The sequence below is a fragment of the Hippopotamus amphibius genome, chromosome 8, assembly GCF_030028045.1.
Source record: "Hippopotamus amphibius kiboko isolate mHipAmp2 chromosome 8, mHipAmp2.hap2, whole genome shotgun sequence".
NCBI classification, from domain to species: Eukaryota; Metazoa; Chordata; class Mammalia; order Artiodactyla; family Hippopotamidae; genus Hippopotamus; species Hippopotamus amphibius.
In genome coordinates, this window is record NC_080193.1 from 35,192,393 (window position 1) to 35,216,143 (window position 23,751).

At 39.5% G+C, this 23,751-nt stretch overlaps 2 protein-coding genes across 3 annotated transcripts in view; one reads left to right on the plus strand and one right to left on the minus strand.

Annotated features, from left to right (window-relative positions):
* Nucleotides 1–1,066: 1,066 nt before the first annotated feature.
* Nucleotides 1,067–16,673, minus strand: LOC130859151 (POLG alternative reading frame-like). Its single transcript, XM_057746470.1, has 4 exons — nt 16,539–16,673; nt 2,004–2,532; nt 1,712–1,901; nt 1,067–1,136 (listed from the first exon to the last, which is right to left on the minus strand). Exons 1-4 carry the CDS (start codon nt 16,671–16,673, stop codon nt 1,067–1,069), a joined length of 924 nt encoding a protein of 307 aa, XP_057602453.1.
* Nucleotides 2,240–23,751, plus strand: part of PTPN4 (protein tyrosine phosphatase non-receptor type 4) — a 198,944-nt gene continuing 177,432 nt past the window's right edge. For both annotated transcript variants that reach the window (XM_057744775.1, XM_057744776.1), the window contains exon 1: nt 2,240–2,379. The gene's annotated coding sequence lies outside the window, so the exon portion shown is untranslated. The remainder of the gene's footprint in view (nt 2,380–23,751) is intronic.

The window sequence follows — 23,751 nt, forward strand, 5'->3', positions numbered from 1 at the left end:
GGGGAGGAGGAGATGGGGTTTCATTTTTGGGGTGATGAAAATGTTCTGGAATTAGGTAGTGGTGATGGCTACACAACTTTGCAAATATACTAAAACATTATAACATGTGAATTATATCTCAGTTTTTAAAAAGTGACTTCACAGTTTACCTAAGGAATAGTAGACAGGAGGCTTACATCCATTTACCTAAAGGACTCATCCTGTGCTGTCTCCCAAAACAAAAGGTGTCCCCCTCCTGCCCATACAATGTTGAGACTCCAGCTATATTTATATTACAGGTGAGATTCCTATTTGTATAAAAGGTCACTGTGGTTTACCGATGAGGGCAGGGAGAATGCGCTGAGGGAGAAGGTCTGGAGATAGGAAGGTTAGTTGGCAGACTAGTTACAAGGTTCTACAGGGCATCAACAAAGACAGATTCAGACCAGACATGTTTCACTCAAAGACACAGCAATTGAAGCTGAGTAAGAGCTTGCTCTGTCCCAAGTACCGTCTCAAAGTCCCATCAGTTAAAGATTTAAGCATTCCATTCCTTCAACAAACTTCAATGTCACTGTCATCAGGCATTAGAGGGGATAGAAAGACGCGCAAGACAAGGTCCTTGCCTCCAGTAGCTCCCCATGGATAGTGGCGATAAGACCCACACAGGGGGGCATAAATCTAGAAGTCTCATATTAAAGGAGGAAGAAATTCTTAGTTCCGGTGGAAGTCCTCTGTGATCTGTGGCTGGCGGACGACTGAGTGTTGACAGGTGGAGATGAAGGGAAGAGCATTTCCATGGAGGGAACAGCATGAACAAAAGCACAGAAAATGGAGAAGTAGAGGCAGGATAGCCCGACTGGGAAGGATGAATGAGTACCAGCTGGGACTAAGCCCTGGGAAGGAAAGTAGGTAGAAGAGGTAAAGCAGAACAATATGGACTGACAGGTTGTCTTTTTAAAATGGCAAAACTGAGCGGGGGTGCGAGGGAGAAGGGGGTCCATAGAAATTGCTGTCTTTCACAGATTTGTACAAATTTGCAAGGTTTCATCTTGCAAAAACCACCTCTGATTAGTAAATAGGCCTTTTAACGGCTTCGAGGAAAGTGCTTTTTGAAAGAAGTTTTCATGAAGGCCGGCCCTGGTGGGGTGTTGAAGCTAAGAGCAAACAAGAGCAAGAAGGTGCCAGACGACAGGAAAGGACTCTGACAAAAAGCAATGCAAGAAGGAAATGTGACCACCCCCAAATTTCCCCCGCCGTCATTTCAGCTACCACCCAGCCCGTGGGCATCTGTCTCATCGCCAATAAGTTTGTACCATCAGTAAGATTTTAGGATGCACCTGGTTAAAATCCCCGGCGTGGTAACACCCAATTTATACGCGTGGTTAGAATGAATTAATTCCATTTTAAAAAGCACGCCACCGTTCCTGGCACACAGAGGCACTTAAACGTTTGTTTTATAAATGAACGGTGTTCTTTGTTTCAGGGTCTATATTTAGGAGAGGAAATGATTCAAAACTGCATCCTAAAACCTGTATCCTCTTTCAGCGCTGAAGTGGGAACAACCTGGGGCCAAGAGGTCTGGTTCTGGGCTTTAAAGTTAGGTTTTTGCCCCTCGGTGCGGTCCCTCGGGTCAGCAGGTCCAGCGGGGGTCGCAGTTTCAGTAACCAGTCGCCGCGGAGCCACGGGGTGGAGCCACGGCGCCCCGCCCCTCCAAGCCCCGCCCACCTACCCAGGTCCCGCCTCCCTCGCACCTGCCCGTCCCCCGCGCTCCGGCTGGTGCAGCCGCTTCCAGCCGGCGCCGGCGGGGAGGGGCTTGGCCTCGTCTCTCGCGAGATCGCCTCTCGTGGCCGCCGCGGCCGCTCCCGGCCGCTGACTGGCGGCGTTTGCGCAGCCGCCTTGTTCGGTTGCTATGCTGTGGCCTGGGAGACGGGGTGTGCTTGAGGGAGGAGGAGGAGACGGAGGAGGAGGAGGAGGAAGAGGAGGAGGAGGAGGGAGGGACTGAGCGCCCATTGCACTCTCACACACAAACGCTGCTCCGGATTGCCGCTCGCCAGCCGCCCGCCCGCCCGCCTGCTCACGCCACGCCGCTCCGCTCGTACTCTTCGCGGCCCCACATTGTTCTCTCAGGACTCCGGGGTCCCTGGGGCCGGATTCCGGGCCCCGCTCGGGGGCCCCCTCCCCCGCAGCACCGCTGCGGGGCTGGATTAGCTCATCCCGCAGGGAGGTGCGGGAGCGCGCGGCGGCCCCGCAGTATGAGGTGGTGCCGGCGGCTCGGGGCCGTGGCGCGGCCGCTGCGGCGCCGGCTGCTGGGCGGGCGCTGAGGGAGCCCCGGGGGCGGCGCGGCCGGGCCTCCAGGCTTTTCTTCTCCAGCCCGGAGGACGCGGCTGGGGCACGAAGGTAAGAGGCTCCCGGCCTTGCGTGGCGCGCGAGGCTGGTACCTGCGGCCAGCCAGGTGGGGCCGGCCGGAGGTGCGAGGCTGATTTCAAGGGAGGGGGAGGTGATGCCTTTTGCCTTCTCCCTTTCTTCGCGGGACCTCTGCTCTCCGACCTCCTGCGGGTTTTAGTTGGAATCTCTGTTCTGGGGGAGCCAGGGGAGAAGGGATGGAATAGGTGCGGAGATGCAATGTTCCACGGCCCCTAAACTCTAGGTGAGGTTTTAGAATCTTCTGAGTTTTCCATTGCTGATAGGATTCCCTTTTTTTGTTGTTTTGTTTTTTTAAATTGCCTCGTTCGAGCGCTTCCTGCGTGCTGCATGGGCACACTGTCCCTACCCATGAAGTTTTAAGTCTTTTATGATTCTACCAGTGCATGCTTGTATTTGGGATTCTGTAGCTGAGTCAAAAGAAAAAGTTGAGGTGTAGCAAGATAGACGTACGGATGCGTTTCCCAGGGTTTCCTTAAAATGAAGCAGTTTACAATAGCACGGATATTTGCACGTATGGTTCTGGGGAATTTAGAATGGGAGACTTTATGCCTGGGAGGCATTATACAGTGAACCACAGTGGACAAGGACGGTATGTAGGATTTTCAAGCGCTTTTTCTAGGACAGCGTGTATATCAGCAATATACCAACTGCTTTTAGAATCCGAGATTGGAGTAATATTAGGTTTATGTGACCAGATCTTGGGCCCAATTGAAACAGTGCAGTTCAAACCATGTTTATGGAGAAACAACAACAAAAAACCAAAGTATCCTACTTGTAAAAGACGGTTTGAGTAAAAAGAAGGCTGTGGAACAGTGAAGCCAGGGCATTTTTTATCCTGATTTTTGAACCTTAACCTGCCAGAGGGAAAAAATACATCTTTTTCGTTTTTTTAAGGGGGTAGGAGATGACCTTAAAATAAATGATTTTCAGAGCCCAAAATATGCTTAATGGAATAGAGCTAGATATTATATCAGTTAAATCTTGAATCTGAGAAATTCAACTTATAAATTTTTTTAAAAAGGCCTTTTGTAAGCGAAAGTTTGTTTTCTGTACAGAGCTTCTTTACTAACATAATAAAAGAGTGCAATCATTTCGTGGATCCCACCATTTTTTGTCAGAATGAATTTATGCTCCAATTACCACAAAAGCTATTTTTGTCTCTCTCTTTTTATGGCACACATATCTTTGTCACCATTTTTCATTTAAACATGTGCACGGTCCCATGATATGATCTCTAGTGGTTTATAAGAGAAACATGGTCTTTTTTTCTATATGGGAATATTTGTGATTTAGCTAATCTGTTTTAAACATTTGGCAAGAGGTTTTGAAAACGCAAGGAGCCATCACTGTTTTGTAGTTTTATTAGTATTGATTGAGTAGGTTAAAGTTTAAGTTAGAAAAATCACAGGTTCCTCAAGAGTAGTAATGAATGAGGATGTGGCTTTCTTACTGCTTCTAACCTGCTTAGATTCTAGGCTCTGGGTATTGAATTGTTTAAATCTTGTGATTTTTTTTCTTCTTTTCTAATTGCATATCTTTACAATGTCCCTAGTAACTTTGTTACTTTAAATTTGTGACACCCAATTTCTAATTTAGGCTAGGCATAAAACCAGCATCGATTGAACATACTTGCTAAAAATACTTTCTGGGTCAGATGTACTTAGAATGCAGCCTCAGGAAAATTCATTTGAACTGTTCTGCTGTGACCAGTGTACACTTCATTATTATAGATGGACTTTAAAAAGATTATAGACTCTTACAATTAGGTTTCATCAGTTCAGGCATAGAAGCCTAACTTTTATGTATAAAGTACTTCATGTGGGATAGTAATAAAAACTTTTTACAATGCTTTTCTTTTTAAAACTTATGTGACCCCACCCAGTAGACTTATTAAGCTCTGATTTGTACACTCGAAATATTTGTTTTGTCTGCTAAAAATAGTTAATTTGAATTGTAGTGTGACAGTACAGTGTGTAGTATTTATTGATGACATTCTGAGCTCTTTGGGGGGAGGGTCCGTGGTCATGTTTTTGAGTAAATTATCTTTAAGGAACAAAGTACAAATGCCAGCTAATTTCAAGGAGACACTGTTATTAACTGTTATTGAGAGGACTCCCCCCTCCCCCCCCCCATTAATATGGTCAGTTTTAAACAATAAGAAAGCTTTAAAAATATGTAGAAATCTTGTTTGGTGGATGTTTAAAGACAAATATTTTAAAGCTGTCCTTGAATTGTTAGTTATTAGGAATGTAAAATTAGTGATCTCACTAGAAATGGCAAGTCTGTGTGACTTAATGTAGCCAAGTATGAATTGTTGGTCCGAACTAAAATTTAGTATTGGCAGAAATTCACTGGTTCCAAACTGAGTTGAATTTTGTTGTTATTTTGGGAAATAACGTGCATGTTATGAAGTTTTTTATATGCTGTCGTCTAGATTTGTCAAATTAGTTTCTTACGTTAAGCTGTGAAGCCTTGAAGATTGGTTTAGCATTCTGGAAATCCTTTTTATTGTTTGCCAGAAAAGTACTGTAGGAGGAAGGTGTTATTTCTTCATTTAATATTCAATTAGTAGCACAGATGGTGAGAAGGAATATAGTGAAGAAGTATTGTGGAATCTTCTCTCTTGGTGTGGAAGTACGGTACCGGGGAGCAGTGTAATTTCTTTCTTTTCCTTTGCATGATCAGTGAGTACAGTCATATTTAAAACAGGATGGGAAACAAGAGGGGAAATTTATTGCATTCTCCTCCATTTCATTAGAGGCGATTTCCCCCATGTTCATTCTTCATTTCATTATTCCTAAGCAGAAACACTGGAAGAGAGGTGTAAGTACTTGAAGAAATTGATGGGAACAGAATGAAAATTAGGTACTGTGGATTGTCTTGTGGGGAAGATATTAATTTGGGTGAGATATTGTGTTTGTATTATTTAATGAGGCGGCTTTATAAGGAGTAGAAAGAAAAAAGGATCCAGAGGGGTGTGCCAGACAATGTAAAGGGGCTTTTCATGTTACCCACCTAGTCATCAGTTTTTGTGAGGTAGGTATTATTAATCCGGTACTTCCTCTCCCTTCCCCCAAATGGGGGCAAAGGGAAATTAAATAACTTGTCTAGGATCACACTGCCAGTAAGTAGAATTCAAACTAGGTGTGTCTGATTCTGAAGCTTATTCTTTAGACCTTGGTGTCCAGTTAAACTTTCTGCAGTGGTGGCAGTACTCTTATTTGGCACTGTCAGATGTGGTAGCCATTAACTGTGTGTGGCCTGGAGCACTTAAACGTGACTGTTGTGCCTGAGGACCTGAATTTTAAATTGTATTTAATTTTCATCAGTTTAAATTTAAATAACCAGATGTTGCTGGTAGCTATAATATCAGACAGCATGACTTTAGACCTTGCTGCCTAGAAAATCAAAGTTCTGTTTTTTTTTTTGCCAAGCCGTGCCACACGACTTGTGCGATCTTAGTTCCCCTACCAGGGATTGAACCCGTGCCCCCTGCAGTGGAAGCTCAGAGTGCTAATCACTGGACCACCCGGGAATTCCCGAAAATCTGAGTTTTGATATTGAATCTGCCACTAGTTTATATATGACATTAGGCAGGTTCCTTAGTTCATGAGCCTCAATTTAATCCCTTGTGAAAATGAAGAAGAGGTTATCACTAAAAGATTATCTCCAGCATCCCTTCTTGCTCTGAAAGTTCTATGATTATTAAAATGTACTGTAGCATTTAATATTTGCAAGCATTAAATCTGAAGGAACTGCCTCCCCATATACTCACTCTTTATAGAAAGACTTTTGTTTGTTTAGTCAGTTTCTCTTTTTGAAAAACAGCATGTATTGATATAAAGCACACATAAAGGATAATGGATTATTCCCCCCCGCCTTGTTTAGCAAAAACATTGTGTAACTAAAGACAGCACTTTACCTTGGAACAAAGTTTGAATCTTTAAAGATCTTATTTTCAGCTTGCAACTTACCATTTGAGAATATATTACAGTTCCCTGTTGCTAATCAAATTAATTCCAAATTTGTTTGCTTGGCCTTAGAGGTTTTCTACCAGCTTCATCTCACTAACCCTGTTTCTCATTTTTGCTTATAAAGAAAGCATTCTTTTCTTTCCCCCTCTGCCCTTGTTTCTTCAGTTTAAACATTCCTTTCTCCAATCCACGTGCCTCCTCTTTAAGTCTTCCACAGAATTCACCTTTTTCTGGAAGAATGCTATTTAATCCAGTCATAATGATCAGCTTTTGAATCCTGGTAATAAGTACCCTGGTGTTAATATTTGATTGCTTAGATACGGTTAGTGGAGTTCATGCTTCTTAAGTTTTTATATGTTACCTACTGTGTGTCCTTAATGAACATGTAAAAAATTAAAAGTGGAAGTTGTTTCTTTTGTATTGCATTATGAGTTAAGACCATTGCTCAGCAATTCTGCTTTTAAAAAGTTGCTAATAAAAAAAATTACAAATACTGAAACAACATTCACCCTTAATCATTACCCTAAAAGATATGTTTGTTTCCTTCCAGACCATTGTCCTATTGTATTTTTTAATAAAGTTGTATGGTAGAGGTAACAATTTGGAGTTTAATATATTGGAAACATTGTATCATAGAGGAAGGGCAAGGTAGGGAAAAGGTGACAGACTTTGGAGTGAGGTAGATCTGGGTTGGAATCTGGTCTCAAAAACCTTGGACAAACTATATAACCTCTTGTCTGTGAAATTAGGATAATAGTACTTGCCCTTGAATTGTTGTGAGGATTAGGCTAATATATATAAAGCATCCATCATTATTCTTTAAATAGAAGAGATGATCAGTAAATGGTAATTGGTATTATTTTCCCATTTCCATCATCATGAATATAATTTAAACAATTGCTTAGACATTCAGGTGATTTATCAATGAGGTAATTTAGTCATTTACCTTTTGTTAAATATTTTGGTTGTTCCACTGTTTTAATCTGCAGTGGATGCCTTTGTGCTTGTAGCTTGTTTGTAGGTTTGTTTCCTCAGTCTAAAACTCTAGGACTAGGATAATGGTTTGAATATTTCTGTGCCAGATCTCTCACAGAACAATGGGTGTTCTTGTTTTGAAAAAAATGCTAATTTTATTATAAAATTATACTTAATTGTTTTAGTTGATGTATTATGAAAATTTCGGTATTGGGGAATGATATAGTGAACATTCATTTGTGTGTTAAACAAACATTTGAATGTCTGTTAATAGGGATCCGCTGATATACCAGTAAATAAGACATGATTCTTGTCCTTGAGCTCAAATTCTAGGGTTGTAACGTACGTCAACAAGCAATTACAATTCAGAGTGACGAGTGTAATAAGATATGGGGAAAGGAGAAGTGGCATTCGAGCAGCATCTTGAAGGATGAGTTGGAATTGATCTCTGGGTAGAGAGAACAGCATGTACAAAAAGACAAGTATGAAAGAATGCGTAGTGTGTTTAGAGAAATGGTCTGTCTGTGAGATGGGTGTTGGTGTCTGATTTTGTGTGTGAATCTGTGTACTTGTAAATGTGTGTTGACTGTGGTGGGAGATAAAACTTTGTGAGGGTCCTTGTTTGGGCTGTGAGTGTAATTGTCTTAAGACCTTTAGAATAGAGCTTCCCAACTGGGGTGCCCTGAAAGGCTTACCATTGTGCCAGGGTATAAGATACCTGTCAGTGTATGCAACCGGAGCATATCAGACCCCTGGGTGGTTTCTTTTGACCTAGAATAATCTCCTTGGCTTGTCCCAGTGTGCTAAGAATTATTATTTTCTTTGGTGCCAAATTGTGAAAAGCATTGGGAAAAGCACTGTTTTAGAGGCTCTTAGTATTGGAAAGTTTATGGTATCCACTCACCCCCTGGCATTCTCAGTATATGTAATCAAAAATAAAACCAATACCAAATCTTAAACATAAAGGAAGTCCAGTCAAAGCCGTCCTCTTTTCTCCTCTCTCTCCTCCCCCTCCCCCCAGGAATTACTTCTTCATTGTTTTGTGTGTGTATCTGAAATGTCCTTTTAGTGCTCCTGCATTGTTAGTGCCTTAACAGGAGTATTTTGTCTGCCTGTTGGGAAATCTCTGTTTACATTGGGAGCAATTACAGGTATTTAAATGAGGAAAGGTAGCTCCTGACTTCTAGATGATGATGCAAAGATATAAGGATGGTGCAAAGATGAGATTAGAAGGAGCAGAGAAACCAGTTAAGGTGTTCTTGCAGCAGTCCAGGTAAGAGCCAGAAATGAGGAACTAAAAATGAGGATGTAGGCCTAGAACTGAAAACTGGTTAGGCAGTTTCCCGAGAACTGAGAATCCGTTTGGATGTAGTGAAAGAGGAAGAGTTGATGATGCTGAGATTTCTTCTTTGGGCAACTGGAAAGGGAAGACCAAATAATTAGTATTGAGTAACTATAGTGAACCAGGTGTTTTACTAGGCACCAAAGTTGTCATGAGTTCTCGAGTTTTTTAATTAATCAATTAATTAATTATTGGCTGCATTGGGTCTGTTGCTGCACGCAGGCTTTCTGTAGTTGCAGAGTGTGGGGGCTACTCTTCATTGAGGTGCATGGGCTTCTTATTGCGGTGGCTTCTCTTGTTGTGGAGCACAGACTTTAGGCACTTGGGCTTCAATAGTTGCAGCACTTAGGCTCAGTAATTGTGGCTGGCAGACTCTAGAGTGCAGGCTCAGTTGTTGTGGTACATGGGCTTAGTTGCTCTGCAGCATGTGGAATCTTCCTGGACCAGGGCTCGAAACCATGTCCCCTGCATTGGCAGGTGGATTCTTAACCACTGCGCCACCAGGGAAGCCCATGAATTTTTAAAGTTAATTTATTTTCCCTGGTGGCTCAGTGGTTAAGACTCGTGCTCCCAATGCAGGGGGCCCGGATTCGATCCCTGGTCAGGGAACTAGATCCCACATGCATGCCACAGCTAAGAGTTTGCATGCCACAACTAAGAAGCCCCCCTGCTGCAACTAAGACCTGGTGCTACCAAATTTAAAAAAAATTTCAATTTATTTTGAAATAATTTCAAACATGCAGGAAAGTAGCAAAAACAGCACAAAGAGCTCCTGAATTCCCTTCAACCAATTTCCTTTTCCTTGAACTATTCTTGCATCTTAAAAAATATTTTTTATAAGACTTTACTTTTTTATAGCACCTTTAATTTTACAGCAAGAATGAGGGGGAGGTACAGAGATTTCCCATAAGCCTCCCCTTCCCCCACCCATCTTCACATTTGAACTTCAACCAGTTTTTAACACTGTACCACGTACACTGTGTGTATACGGAAGATAAGCCCAGAAGATCTTGCTGTGCTTGGCTCACTGTAGTGGGTGCAGTGAGGCCTTCGCTTTCAGATGCCCAAAGAAGGAACCTTGACATTGTCTTCAACCCTTTTCCTCTTCTGTTATTGGATTCTCAAATTTCAGTGAAACTACCTAATGTTCTTATTTCTGTTGTCTCATTTTCATTTCTACTTCTAACCATTTCTGAGGAATGCACCATTTCTTATCTAGTTAGACATTTCTGAACCATTTCAGAGCAAGTTGCAGACCTGATTCCTGTCATTCCTAAATAACCCAGTGTGTTTTTACCAAAACATGGGCAGTCTCTTACATAACCCCCAAATCAGGAAATCAGCATTGATATACTATCTTCAAAACCCCAGATGCCTACAGCTCAATATCTAAAAAAACCAAGAAACAAAAACAAAAACAAAAAAATAACAACCCAGTCAAGAAATGGACAAAAGACCTTAATAGACATTTCTCCAAAGAAGACATACAGATGGCCAAAAGGTACATGAAAAGATGCTCAACATTGCTAATTATTAGAGAAATGTAAACCGAAACTGCAGTGAGTATTACCTCACACTATTCAGAATGGCCATCATCAAAAAGTCTACAAATAATAATTGCTGGAGAGGGTGTGGAACATTCCCACTATTGGTGGGAATGTAAATTGGTGCAGCCACTATGGAGAACATTGTGGAGGTTCCTTAAAAAACTAAAAGTAGAGCTATCATATGATTCAGTAATCCCATTTCTGGGCACATAGCTGGAGAAAGCCGTAATTCGAAAAGATACATGCACCCCCAGTGTTCATTAAAGCACTGTTTATGATAGCCAAGATATGGAAGCAACCTATGTGTCCATCAACTGATAAATGGATAAAGGAGATGTGGTATATATACACAGTGGCATATTACTCAGCTATAAAAAAGAAATGAAAAAATGCTATTTGTGGTAACATGGATGGACCTAGAGATTATCATACTAAGTGAAGTAAACTAGACAGAGATAGGTAAATATCATATGATATCACTCATATGTGGTTAGGATTACCAAAGGGGAAAGGGGGCCGGGGGAGGGATAAATTAGGAGTTTGGGATTAACAAATATATACTGCTATGTATAAAATAGATAACCAGCAAGGACCTACTGCATAGCAACAGGGAACTATATTCAATATTATGTAATAACCTATAAGGGAAAAGAATCTGAAAAAGAATATATAGGGACTTACCTGGCGGTCCAGTGGTTAAGAATCCACGTTCCAATGCAGGGGACGTGAGTTTGATCCCTGGTCAGGGAACGAAGATGCCACATGCGGCGGGGCAGCTATGCCTGGATGCCACAGCTACAGAGCCCATGTGCCACAACTAGAGAGAAGCCCGCACGCTGCATTGAAGAGCCCACACTGCAATGAGAGATCCTGCATGCCGCAACTAAGACCCGATGCAGCCATAAATAAAGTTTTTTTTAAAAAAAAGAATATATGTATACACATATATAACTGAATTGTGTTGTACACCTGAAACTTATATGATGTTGTAAATCAACTATACTTAAATAAAAAAATTTAAAAACAACTGAGAGGCCATTCAGAGTTTTCCAGCTCTCCCAGTAGTGTCTTTCTTTCCCTTTTGGTGCAAGATTCAATTCAGGATCACACACTGCGTTTAACTGTCATGTCTCTTTAGTTTGGAACAGTTCCTTGATATTTCTCTGTCTTTTATGGCCTGGACTTTTCTTGTTCTGCGAGATGTCCCTTAACCTGGGTCCACTCAGTAGTTGCATTGTTGCCAGGAATACCACGGGAATGATGTGCTCTTCTCAGTGTGTTACTGGGAGGGATATGGCGTTGTCCCACCACTGGCCGTGTTTAACCTGGAACACCTTATTCAGTTCATTTCTGCTGGGTTTCTTTATTATACCGTCATCATTTTTTCTCTTGTAATTGCTAACTCTTTTGTGGGAAGATTTTCAAGACTTTGTCAATGTCGTGTTCCTCATTAGACCTCTGCCCACCAGCCTTTGGGTCCACTGATGACTCCTGCCTGGTTGAACCACTGCTGTGAAGGTTGCCACCTTCATTTATTGATTTTTTAACTGAAAAGTTTCCTTTCTTTCATGTATTTTTTCATTCATTTATTGATGTAAATAAATAAATGAATTTATTTCTTTATTTACATCAGTATATACCCATGGATTTCTGTGCCTATTCAGTGGGTTTTATTCGTTATTATAATTTTAAATTTTATTTTGATGCTTAGATTGTCCTGGATTTGGCTAGTGGGAGCCCCTTCAAGACGCTGCCTGTCTTTTTGACACATTGCCATCCTTTGAGTATTTCCTTAACTTTCTGATGTTCCAGACTTTATTTTGTACTTTTCCTGTCCCAGGTCTGTAATCATTCGTTTTCCCAAGGAATCCTGATTTCTTTTAGTGGTATTTAGAAACTAGGATTTGGATACTTAATGTGCTCATTTCTTCTGGGGTGTCATCACATTTAGGGCAGACAGAGGTAGGAAATATGTGTATGTATGTACACATCTGAACCTCTTTCTTATTCTAACTATGTGTATGTGTTTTAAGAGTTCACACTGATGCATGCATTTCCAGCCTAGCACTCCAGGGTGTTTTCTAGTCTTCCCCTCTCTATACTTCTATGTCCCATCTTCAGCAGTGAGAATTGGCTCCCAATGTCCTCAGTGCATTTACTTACTTGCTCACTCCCCTTGTAACTGCCCGTGTCCCTGCCCCAGGAGTTGTCTCCTGCCTGCCACCTCGAAGCCCTCAGCATGGGGTCCCAGGGCATGCTGTCAGGTCTGTGCTAGGAAGGGAAAGGAACTTCTTAGTTAATCTTTTTATTTCCCTCGTTTAATCCAAACAAAAATCTGTCAGAAAGGTGTTATGGGACCAGTTTTAAAGGATGACAAAGCTGAGATTCAGAAAGGTGTGTGTGACTTTGGATGTATTACCATGCAAATAAGAGAACAGATATTTTGAATTCAGATGTGCATGATGTTGAAGCATTGACCCCCCACACCCCAACCCCCACCCTGTACTGACTGCATAGGCTTCGACTTCCTGAAAATAGTTGGGAATTCAGAGCGTCCAGAGTTTAGGTTTGTATAGATAGTAGTTAAAACAATGAATGTGACTGTTCCTGCTTATGAAATGTGTGTAAAGTTATGAAGAGGGGCCCTGCCAGGGTCCAGCATCATTTAAAGGATAAGGGCTCTCAGAAGAGAGAGGAGAGTCCAGTTGTGTGGGGGAAGGTGATGGAGGAAGGAGTTTCAGGAAGGTGTCACATGCTGTGGAGAGAGAGATGAGAACAAAAGTGCTTTGAATTTGACTATTGGAAAGTTATTATGACCTTAGTTAGTTGGTTTTCAGGTGTGTTCAGGCAGGCCACCTGTATCAGAATCAAATGAGCTACTGAATAAAAATACCAATTCCGCAGGTTTCATCTCAGACTGTATAGATGTTTTAAAGGGTGGGTGAGGAATGCGGAGGTGATCACACAGGAAATCTGCTTAGATGGTGCTGCTACAGTTATTCTGAGGTATAGTAAAGTTTGAGATTCACTGTAGCAGAAGAGTTACAATAGAGGGGTGTGATAAGAAAGTAAATAGAGGAAACTAGACATGCAGTGAATGTAGACTAGATAACTAAGAGAAGCTTGGTCATAAGGGGAAGAAGGAAGATCTCTTAGGTCATGGAGGAATGGGGAACAGAATCAAGAAAAATATCTTTTTTTTTTTTTTTGGCCGTGCTACTCAGTTTGCAGGATCTTAGTTGCCCAACCAGAGATTGAACCCAGGCCTCAGCAGTGAAAGCACCAAGTCCTAACCACTGGACCGCCAGGGAATTCCCCAAAAATATCTTTTTTTTTTTTTTTTTTTAAAGGTTACATACACCTTAACATTTTGGGGGGATTAAGAGAAAGAAACTACATGATTATTTGAAAAATGGGTGAGAGAAACTATGTAGCACCACCTACTATCAAAGAAATGCCCTGAATGAACATTGGTAGGCATCTGGGCCAGCTCCCTGCCCCCATTTCAAATGATTGCCATCTTATGGTGAGTTTTCGAGTTATTCAGGGGTCATTGTTAATCTTGTTTTAATGTTAATTAAATATATATATTGCCTTTGTTAGACAGTTGTGGTAAGGCTACTTCATTCAGATTTCAAAATAATATAGAAAAGCATATATTGAGACTTCTCAATACTGCTGTATCCCTCCCTTCCCTGCTGTCTATAGGTAACCACTTTTGTTTTTGTATATTTTGTCAGTATTTATGCAAATAGAAACAAAATACAAATTATTGTTTCCCCCTACCTTTCTGTGTAAAAGGTAGCATACATACTATATTAATGTTCTATATAGTAATTCTTTCATTTAAAATATACCTTGGAGATCCCTTTGACTTCAGTATACAGAGAGCTCCCCACTTTTTTCCTTCTTTCTTTATGTAAATGTAGTGACGTGTTCTATTTGTGTGGGTATACTGTTAGGTTAACTGATCCTAATTATTTAAACTTTTATTCTACTTTAGTTTTTTAGGCCCTTTTACTTGTGTAACATTTACTTTCACCTCTTCTGTCCAAACTAGTGCTCCCATGAGGCATTTTGCATTAGTGACATTTTACCTGAAGTTCTCTAATGCCTGTTTGGATAAGCCTTTCAGACTTTGTGGCCAAGCAAAAGACTTCCTTATTTCAGTAGCTTAGATGAAAAACTCAGTAGCATCTCTTTTTATAAGAATAAGAGAAAAGGACAAAATTAGTATTCATTGAACCCTACTGGATGTTTTAATGTATGAGATCGCATTTAGTTCTCCCATCAACCCTGTGGAGTAGGTAATGTTATCCCCTCTTTATAGATGAAGAAGCTGAGGCTCAAAAAGCTGAGTTGTCTAGACCTTCACAGCTAGAAAATATCAGATTTAGGTTTTGAAAGTAGGTTAATTTGAGTCCAGAATCTGTATCTTTTCTGCTGCTGTCCTATTTTCTCTCTACTATTTTTGAATTCCTGAACTCCAGTCTTATAGCTGGAGCTCTGTACTGTCTGCTATAAGCCTTTTATCAAGAACTGTGAAATGAGACATGTTTTCCTCCTGTGTGTTTCTAACTGCTGGAATGCCACCTGCTTATCTGCCCTCTACAGCCAAGGCCCTGCTGGCCTGGGTACTACCTATTGCCTGCCGCTGTAAGCTGTGGCTATCATTTTCTCATTGCCTGTCCCAGTTGCCTCTCATCAGCACTGTTGAGTTTCCCTTCCTACCCTCATTTACCTTGTTGTAGCCTGTTACCACTTGGCAGTATGAAGCTTGGGCGCAATTTATGAAATTGTGGGGGATGATTTTTTTCAAGGTCATCGTGTCTTGTCTGGACTTAGAGTCTCCGTAAAGTGTATTCTGCCATTGTTTTTGCCCTTTTTAACCCTTCTCTGTACTGTAGCCAGAGTGATCTGACATGCACATCTGATCACTTTATACCCCTACTCAGCTTTTTTATTGCCTTTCCATCTGTGTGTACGATAAAATCTAAACTCGTGGTCAGCCCCTGTCTGCCTCTCCAAGCCTCACTCCTGGTATTACCTGGTACACACAGTGTCTTTCATGTGATATGTGCTAATTAATATTGACTACACTTTGAGTGAATGAAATGAATGAGTTTTCCAAGGAAATTAAAATTTGGAAAATAATCATAAAATAAGATTGGTATTCTTTTTGTCTGTTTCTTTTTAAGATATTTCTTATTGCATGGAAGTAAAATTTTTTTACAAACTCTAAGGATTCTAAATTGTTTTACTTACATTGGAATTTTAAAACTCTGTATTTGGCTTATTTATATTTCCAGCCCGATCCATACTACAGTCAGTTACTGTGGCTACAGAAGCTACTAGGGAGATGGGGAGTCTTCACTGGAAGGGGTTTTGTGATTTGGAAAAGTTCTCCCAGGTGATTCTGATCTTGTGACCCACCTTACATCTGGTTATTTTTATGGTTTTTGGTCTGTTAGCATAATTGTTTACAAAAGAATTGTATAGGTCCACAGTTCGTTGCATGCAATTCTGAGAGCCCCAAGGCCCTAAAAAACAAAAGATTTTGTAGTTAACGTGGCATCCAAACTTGACCTATACTGATGTGAGGCTGTTTATACATTATTTATTCCACTTAGAGTGAACGTTCTTAAATTTCTCTACAGAAATTTTAAATAGCAGTATGGTTAATACAGGGTGTTACCTAGACAGACCCAACCAAAAATGTTACTTAATGTAAGGTAGCCATGCAATATCACCTCTATAATTTAGATATTGTGAAGTTCAAAACACTTCTGAAAGTGTTTTGAAACCAGAGGTTTCAGATACAGGATTGTAGACCTGACCCAATTTTTACTACTACCAGTTTCCCTAGCAATGATAAATGGCACTTTGTTTTATCTTGAATGTCTTTTTACTGATAATGTAGCTGGGCGTTAAAAAAAAAATTACTGATTTCATTTCTTGTTGCAGACATTCTGTAAATTTTTCGTTCCTTTATCTGATAAGGTTTTAATGTTTTTTCCTTACCAATTTATAATGTTGTAGACATTAACTGATTTTTCTGTTAGCACAGTAGCTTGCTTGCACCGTATTCTAAGCTTTTTGTATCTAGCATATCGATAGGAAATGCTGCAAGTTGAACACTCATGTATCAATACTTGTGTAAGGGAGGTGACCATGTTCCTTTGCTCAAAGTCCTGTCTTACTTAGAGAAAAAGCTAAGGTTTTTATCACGGCCACCAAGGCCCTACATGACCTGTGGCTCCTGCTCTCTCTCTGACCCCATCTCTAACCAGTCACCTTGTCCACGTTTCTCAGGGTGCACTGGTCTCTTTGCTGTTCCGGGAACATGCCTGGTGTGCTCCACGTCAGGTCTTCGTGCTCTGCTTCCCTCTGCCTGGAACACTTTTGGAACGCATGCTCCAGGCAGCACATCCGTGTGGCCCACTCTTTCCCTTCCTTTCAAGTCTGCCAAAAAGTGAACTTCTTAGTCAGGCCTGTCCTGAATACCCCATCTACCTAAAATTGCTCCCTGCCCCACATTCCCTGCTCGCTACTTTATAACGTATATATCATTTTTTTCCTTTCTTCATTAGGATGGAAGCTCCGTAAGGGCAGCAGCTTTTGTATTGTTTTATTTGTTGATATAAGAAGTCATGTTGCTTCTCTCTCTCTGGCATGTTATGAGACATTCAGTAGATAATTTGAACAAGGGAAGGGTTGGGGAAAGTAAAAATGAAAATTAACATATAAACACTTGATTTAAGGCTTTTATTTTTTTATAAATGTCACAAATTTTTATTGGTGAAATCAAATATAGTTTTGAATGTAATGTTTTGTTGTATTGGTCTACTAATGAGAAGAATATAATTCTTTTTTATAGGATAATATTTCCCTTAAGTAGGGTTCAAAGGTAGTGTCCCCTATCATCAATTGAGGTTGTTCATCTGTAAAAACCATTCTTAACTCGTGGCCCCAGAATAGACAGTAGGCAGGTTTAGCCTGCGAGCCATAGTTTGTTGGCTCCTAGACTGTGTGACTTTTGCCCAAATTAATGCAAACCTCCATAATACAGTTGCAAATATCTTTCCACCTATAATTGTTGCTGTTCCTCTGATGAATTGTTTTCCATCCAACTGGATTACTGTTGTTTCTTGGATATTCTCTGGTTTCTGAGGCTTTTACTAATACTCTGTTTGAATTCTGGTGTAACTGGAATATTTTAATAAAAGCATAGTGTGCATTTCTGAATGTTTTCCTCAAGTCAGTTTTGAATATTTAGAGATATATTACCCAATAATGATGATAACATTAATTAGATACTTCAAGTGTCAGGTACTGTGCTGAAGGCTTCTTATGTATGATCTCATAGCAACTCATTATATAGATGAGGAAACTGAGGCACAGAGTGGTTTAGCAACTATCCACGGTCCTAAAGGTAGGAAGGATTTGAATCTTAAAGCAGTCTGGGACTTCCTAGGTGGCACGGTGGTTAAGAATCCACCTGCCAGTGCAGGGTACTTGGGTTCAGTCCTTGCCCCAGGAAGATACCACATGCTGTGAAGCAAGCAAGCCCGTGCACAACAACTATTGAGCCTGTGCTCTAGAGCCTGTGAGCCACAACTGTTGAGCCCATGTGCCACAACTACTGAAGCCCACATGCCTAGAGCCCGTGGTCCACAACAAGAGAAGCCACCACAATGAGGAGCCCATGCACTACAATGAAGAGTAGCCCTCTGCTCGCTGCAACTAGAGAAAGCCCATGTGCAGCAACGAAGGCCCAAAGCAGCCAATAAATAAATAAAATAAGTTTATAAAACAAAAAACCAGTCTGATTTCTAAGCCCACAGTCTTACCTGTTAAGCAGTATTACTTCCCACATATATTAATAGTTTGTATTTTTATAGTCTTGACCCCTTTGAGAATACCTTTTAATCTAACTTTATTTGTGGAAGACTGATTATCAGTTCTTTACAACAACAACAAAAAAGGACCCATGAAAATATGAGGTAGTAAATAGGATCAGATGGTATTATGAGGAGATGTAAACTCAGTAGCTTTCCTACTATTTACACTTTACCCCAATTAAGAAATACCTTTCATATCATGCTCTTGATAGCTTTCTTTTACACTATTCTATTTTGTTTAAAAAAAAATTGGTTTTTGATCCACTAATTTGATTTCATAGCCAGTGAGTTTCGAATTATAGTTGAAAACATTTCATTAAACATTTAGATGCTATAATCTCTATTGTTTATGTTGTTACAAAGAAAACTCTGCTTATGTTAAACAGTTGCTTTCTAAAAGAAGGATAAAAACTCTAGAGGCCAGCTTTCTTTCTTTCTTTCTTTTTTTTTTCATCTAAAAATGCTCTACACCAAACCCCTAACTACTAGTAAGAAAATAGTTCTTGCTGAATAAGGGGGGGGAAACACCAAAGCCCAAAAGATGATACCACATATAGTACACAGGTGGCCCTTTTTAGGCAAGAAAAAACAATTTTTATTGGTTGTTGGTACTTATGAAGAATTGACTTTATTTTTGGGATCTCATTTAGAAGAGACTAGATCAGAAATTTAGAAAGTGAAGGGAGAAAGAACCAGTGGCTGCTGAAGTTGTTTCTAGTACTTAGGTAATGAGCTGTAGACAGGAGAGACAGTAGTTCTTCGACTCACTAGGACAGTTTATTTATATCTTTTTTTAGTACACTGTTTCACTGAGTTATTTAAAGTCTCTGCCAACTAGACTGTGAGCTTATTGAGGGCAGAGAGCTAGATGTGTATACATATTTATATCTCTAGCATCTAGTGCTGTGTCTAGTAACTGGAAGCTGCTGACATGTTTACATGAGTAAACAGGTATATTGAAGCAAAAACAGGTATATTGAAGGCACAGGCTTAGGAAACTCTTTAGGGGCCTTAATGGGTTAGGTGTCTATCTCTCTGTCTCTTTCAGACACACAGTACTTTATTTTTTATTTTTATTTTTTTTTCCTTGAGAACTTTTATTGGGATACAATTGACATACAATAAACTGCATATATTTAAAGTGTAGAATTTGATATTTTTTTTCTATTTAGTAATGTATATATGGCAATCCCAATCTCCCAATTAATTCCAGACACACAGCACTTTAAATGTTATAATGTATAAATAGGAAATAATGAGATATAAAATACTAAGTAGCAAAAAAGGAAAAGCCTCAGGAAATAAATTTGATACAAGAAATGTTTCAAATTAGATTCCTGGGTTATAGTTCACAATGAATATCATATTTATCTTGGCATTGTAATTCCACATTCTTAGCAGGTCAGTAGCTGTTGAATAAAGAATATACAGAGGACAGTCGGAAAATGCTGCATGTGCATCTGTGAATCAGTGTGCGTGTCCAGTGCTCATGTCTCAGATGATTGGTTTGTACATGATTATCTGGGATACTTTTTTGCTGTACTATACCATTTCTTAAGAAGCTTCTAGTGTAAGTTATTGTACAACTGCTATGCAAATGTGTTTGGTATATTAAATATAGAGAGAGAACTTTCAGATTAAAACTACTGCTACATTTGATTTTTTTTTCTTTCTACAGGGTATCAGTGTTATAGCTCATAGTTTTAATAGCACTGTCCTAAGAGAATCTGGCCCATTCAGTTTTATATTGCCAAGTTCAGTTCAGAGGGCTGAGGGAGCCTTCACTGAGTGTAGTGTTATAGCAATAAGCTAAGTTATTCATTCAGTCCAGTGCTTACAGTACCACCATTTTAATTTATAGTTACATCCAGAGGATCATATAAGAAATTAAGATTGTAGCAAAGCATATGGTTCATTAGAGAACATCTCATATAGAATGATAACTGTAAGGGATTGTCAGCTATCCAGAAAACTTTTTGTGAGTGGTTAATTGCTTCATAATTTTGGATAACAAAGGTTTTATTTTATCTGCTTCTTTTGTTAAGTGTGAAAACAGAATTTGAAAGGAATTTCCTTTTACTCTTTCCTCACAACTTTTTATTTTGAAAAATTTCAAACATATGGAAAAGTAGCAAGAATAGATTATTGAACACCCAGGTACCCTTCACATAAATTCACCAGTTGCTAACATTTTGCTGCTTTGCTTCTATCTCTCTCTGTCTTTATATATTAAAAATTTCTAAACTGTTTGAAAGTTGGCAGATATCATGATCATAACACTTTACCTCTAAATGCCACAGCATGCAAACATGCATCTTCTAGAAATAGACATTCTCTTGTATAACCACATGATTACACTCAGGGAATTTAGCACTGACACTATACTGTACTCTGAAATACATTCCGTGTTCAAATATCTCCGATTGTCCAAACCAGTCCTATATGTATACACATACACATGTATATACATATGTATATATGTGACTTTTTTTTTCTGATCCATGATTGGATCAACAGGTGCATATTGCATTTGGTTGTTACAGCTCTTAACCTACAGCACTTCCCCAGCCTTCTTCTACATCTCCTCTTCTCCCTTTTTCCTCATCCCTTCACATTTTTGAAAAATTCAGGCCACTTGTTTTGTAGAGTGTCCCTCAATTTGGATTTGTCTGATTGTTTTATTTTTTTCATAATTAGATTCAGGTTAAACATTTTTGGCAGGAATATTACATAGGTGTTGTGTTCTCAGTGTGTAACATCATGGTGCCTGTGACAGTAGTTTTGGTGAGGTTAATTAAATATGAGCATTTGGTTAAGGTGGGATTTGGCAAATTTCTCCATTGCAAAGATACCTTTTCCCCTTTGTAATAAGTAAGTAATCAGTGGGAATATATTGAGATTATATGTGTGTCTTGTTCCCCAATAGACTTTCACTCAGTGATTTTATCATTCCTTGATGATTCTTGCCTGAATCAGTTATAGTAGTTGTAAAATGGCAATTTTCTGTTTGTGTTATTCTACATTTATCATTGACATTATCCTACAAAGAAGAGTTTTCCCCTCCCTCACTTTGTATTAGTATCAGTTTAGACCTATGCATTCTTATGTTATTCACATTATTATCTATTCTTGTTATTATTTATTTTGAAACTTAAGTTGTCTCATTTGACTGCCTTAAGTTGTCCCTTTTTAACTGCCTCTTATGTTTTTTTATTTGTTCCCATCAGATTTTGAGGACTTCTTTACTTACTGGCACAAACTATTTAGCCTGACCTTGTATTTTCCCCACCCCAGCTCTGAAATCAGCCATTTCTCCCAAGAAGCCCTGGTTTCTTTTAGTGTGGAGTAGTATATAGGGCGTTATGTATGTTCATTGTTATTGTACTCTTTTTGCTTCTGGGCTCTAATAGTGGACAGAGATAGCAAATATATATAAATTAAAATTTTTCTTGAAAAAAATTAAATAGAGGTATAATTGATTTACAATATTGTGTTAGTTTCAGGTACACAGCATAGTGATTTGGTATATTTGCAGATTATACTCCATTATAGGTTATTATAAGATAATGAGTATAATTCTCTGTGCTACACAGTATATCCTTATTGCTTATCTTTTTATAGACAGTAGTTGGTATCTCTCCATCCCATATCCCTCATCATTGAGTATGTTAGCTGTGGGTTTGTCATAGCCTTTATTATGTTGAGGTATGTTCCCTCTGTGCCAACTTTGATAGTTTTTATCATGAATGGATGTTGAATTTTGTCAGATGCTCTTCCTGTGTCTGTTGAGATTATCATGCAACTTTTTCCCTTTTGTTAATGTGGTGTATTAACATTGATTGCTTTGCAGATATAGAACCATCCTTGCATCCCTGGAATGAGTCCCCAGTTGATCATGGTGTATGATCCTTTTTATGTATTGTTGAATTCGGTTTGCTAACATTTTGTTGAGGATTTTTGCATCAGTATTCACCAGAGGTATTGGCCAGTAATTTTCTATTTTTGTAGTGTTTTTGTCTGGTTTTGGTATCATGGTAATGGTATCCTCATGGAATGAATTTGGGAATATTCCCTCCTCTTCAGTTTTTTTGGAATATTTTGAGGTGGATAGGTATTAGCTGTTTCTTATAAGTTGGGTAGAATTCCTCTGTAAAGTCTTCAGTCCTGGACTTTTGTTTGCTGGGAGTTTTTAAATCAGTTTCACTACTAGTGATTGGTATGCTTTGATTGATTCAGTGTTGGAAGGCTGTCCAATTTGTTGGCATATAAATGTTTGTAGTATTTTCTTAACAGTTTTTTGTATGTCTGTGAGATCAGTTTTAATTTTTCCCCTTTCATTTCTTAATTTTATTTATTCAGGCTCTTTTTTTTCTTGATGAGCTCAGCTAAAGGCTTATCAATTTAAAAAAAATTATTTATTTATTTAGGCTGCACCGGGTCTTAGTTGCTGCACATGGAATCTTCTTTGCCGTGTGCGGGATCTTCATTGCTGCATGTGGGCTCTTTAGTTGCATTGTTGGGATCTTCAGTTGTTGTGTGCATGTGGGATCTAGTTTAATCTCTCTCACCAGAGATTGAACCCAGGCCCCCTGCACTGGGAGTGTGCACTCTTAGCCACTGGATCACCAGGGAAGTCCCCCATCAATTTTGTTTATTTTTTCAAAAAAAAACAGCTCTTGGTTTCATTGATGTTTTCTATTGTTTTTTATTTTGGTCTCCATTTATTTATTTCCTGTGATCTTTATTATTTCCTTCCTTCTGCTGTCTTTGGACTTTGTTCTTTTTTTAAAAAAAATCCCTTTAAATGTTAAGTTAGGTTGTTTGAGATTTTAATTTTTGTTTCTTGAGGTAGGCCTGTATCACTCTACATTTCCTCCTTAGAACTGCTTTTGCTGGACTTCCCTGGTGGCGCAGTGGTTAAGAATCCACCTACCAATGCAGGGGACATGGGTTTGAGCCTTACTCTGGGACGATCCCACATGCTGTGGCGCAACTAAGCCCATGTGCCACACTATTGAGTCTGTGCTCTAGAGCCCATGAGCCACAACTATTGGGCCTGTGTGCCACAACTATTGAAGCCCACATGCCTAGAGCCCATGCTCTGCAACAAGAGAAGCCACCACAATGAGGAGCACGTGCACCACAATCAAGAGTAGCCCTTGCTTGCAGCAATTAGAGAAAGCCTGTGTGCAGCAACAAAGACCCAAAGCAGCCAATAAACAAATAAATTAAATAAGTAAATAAATTTATTAAAAAAAACTGCTTTTGCTGTGTCGCATAGATTTGGAAAAGTTGTGTTATTTTCATTTGTCTTCAGGTATTTTCTGATTTCCTCTTTGACTTCTTCATTGTTTTAGTAGAGTGTTGTTTAATCTCCATGTGTTTTGTTTTCCTTTTTTGTCCACCTATGATTGATTTGTAGTTTCATACCATTTTGGTCAGAAAAAAATGCTTGCTATAATTTCTATCCTTTTAAATTTGTTGAGACTTGTTTTGTGGCCTAGCATGTGATCTGTCCTGGAGAATGTTCCATGTGCACTTGAAAATAGTGTGTATTTTGCTGTTTTCAGATGGAATGTCCTATAGATATCTATTAAGTCCAGCTG

Coding starts and splice junctions, on each gene's coding strand:
- LOC130859151 (XM_057746470.1), bottom strand. CDS start 16,673: ATGTGCTGCCTGGAGCATGCGTTCCAAAAGTGTTCCAGGCAGAGGGAA. Junction 2,533..16,538: donor CCCTGAGAAACGTGGACAAG/GTGACTGGTTAG, acceptor TAAAACCCGCAG/GAGGTCGGAGAGCAGAGGTC. Junction 1,137..1,711: donor GCGAGGGAGGCGGGACCTGG/GTAGGTGGGCGG, acceptor GTTTGCTCTTAG/CTTCAACACCCCACCAGGGC.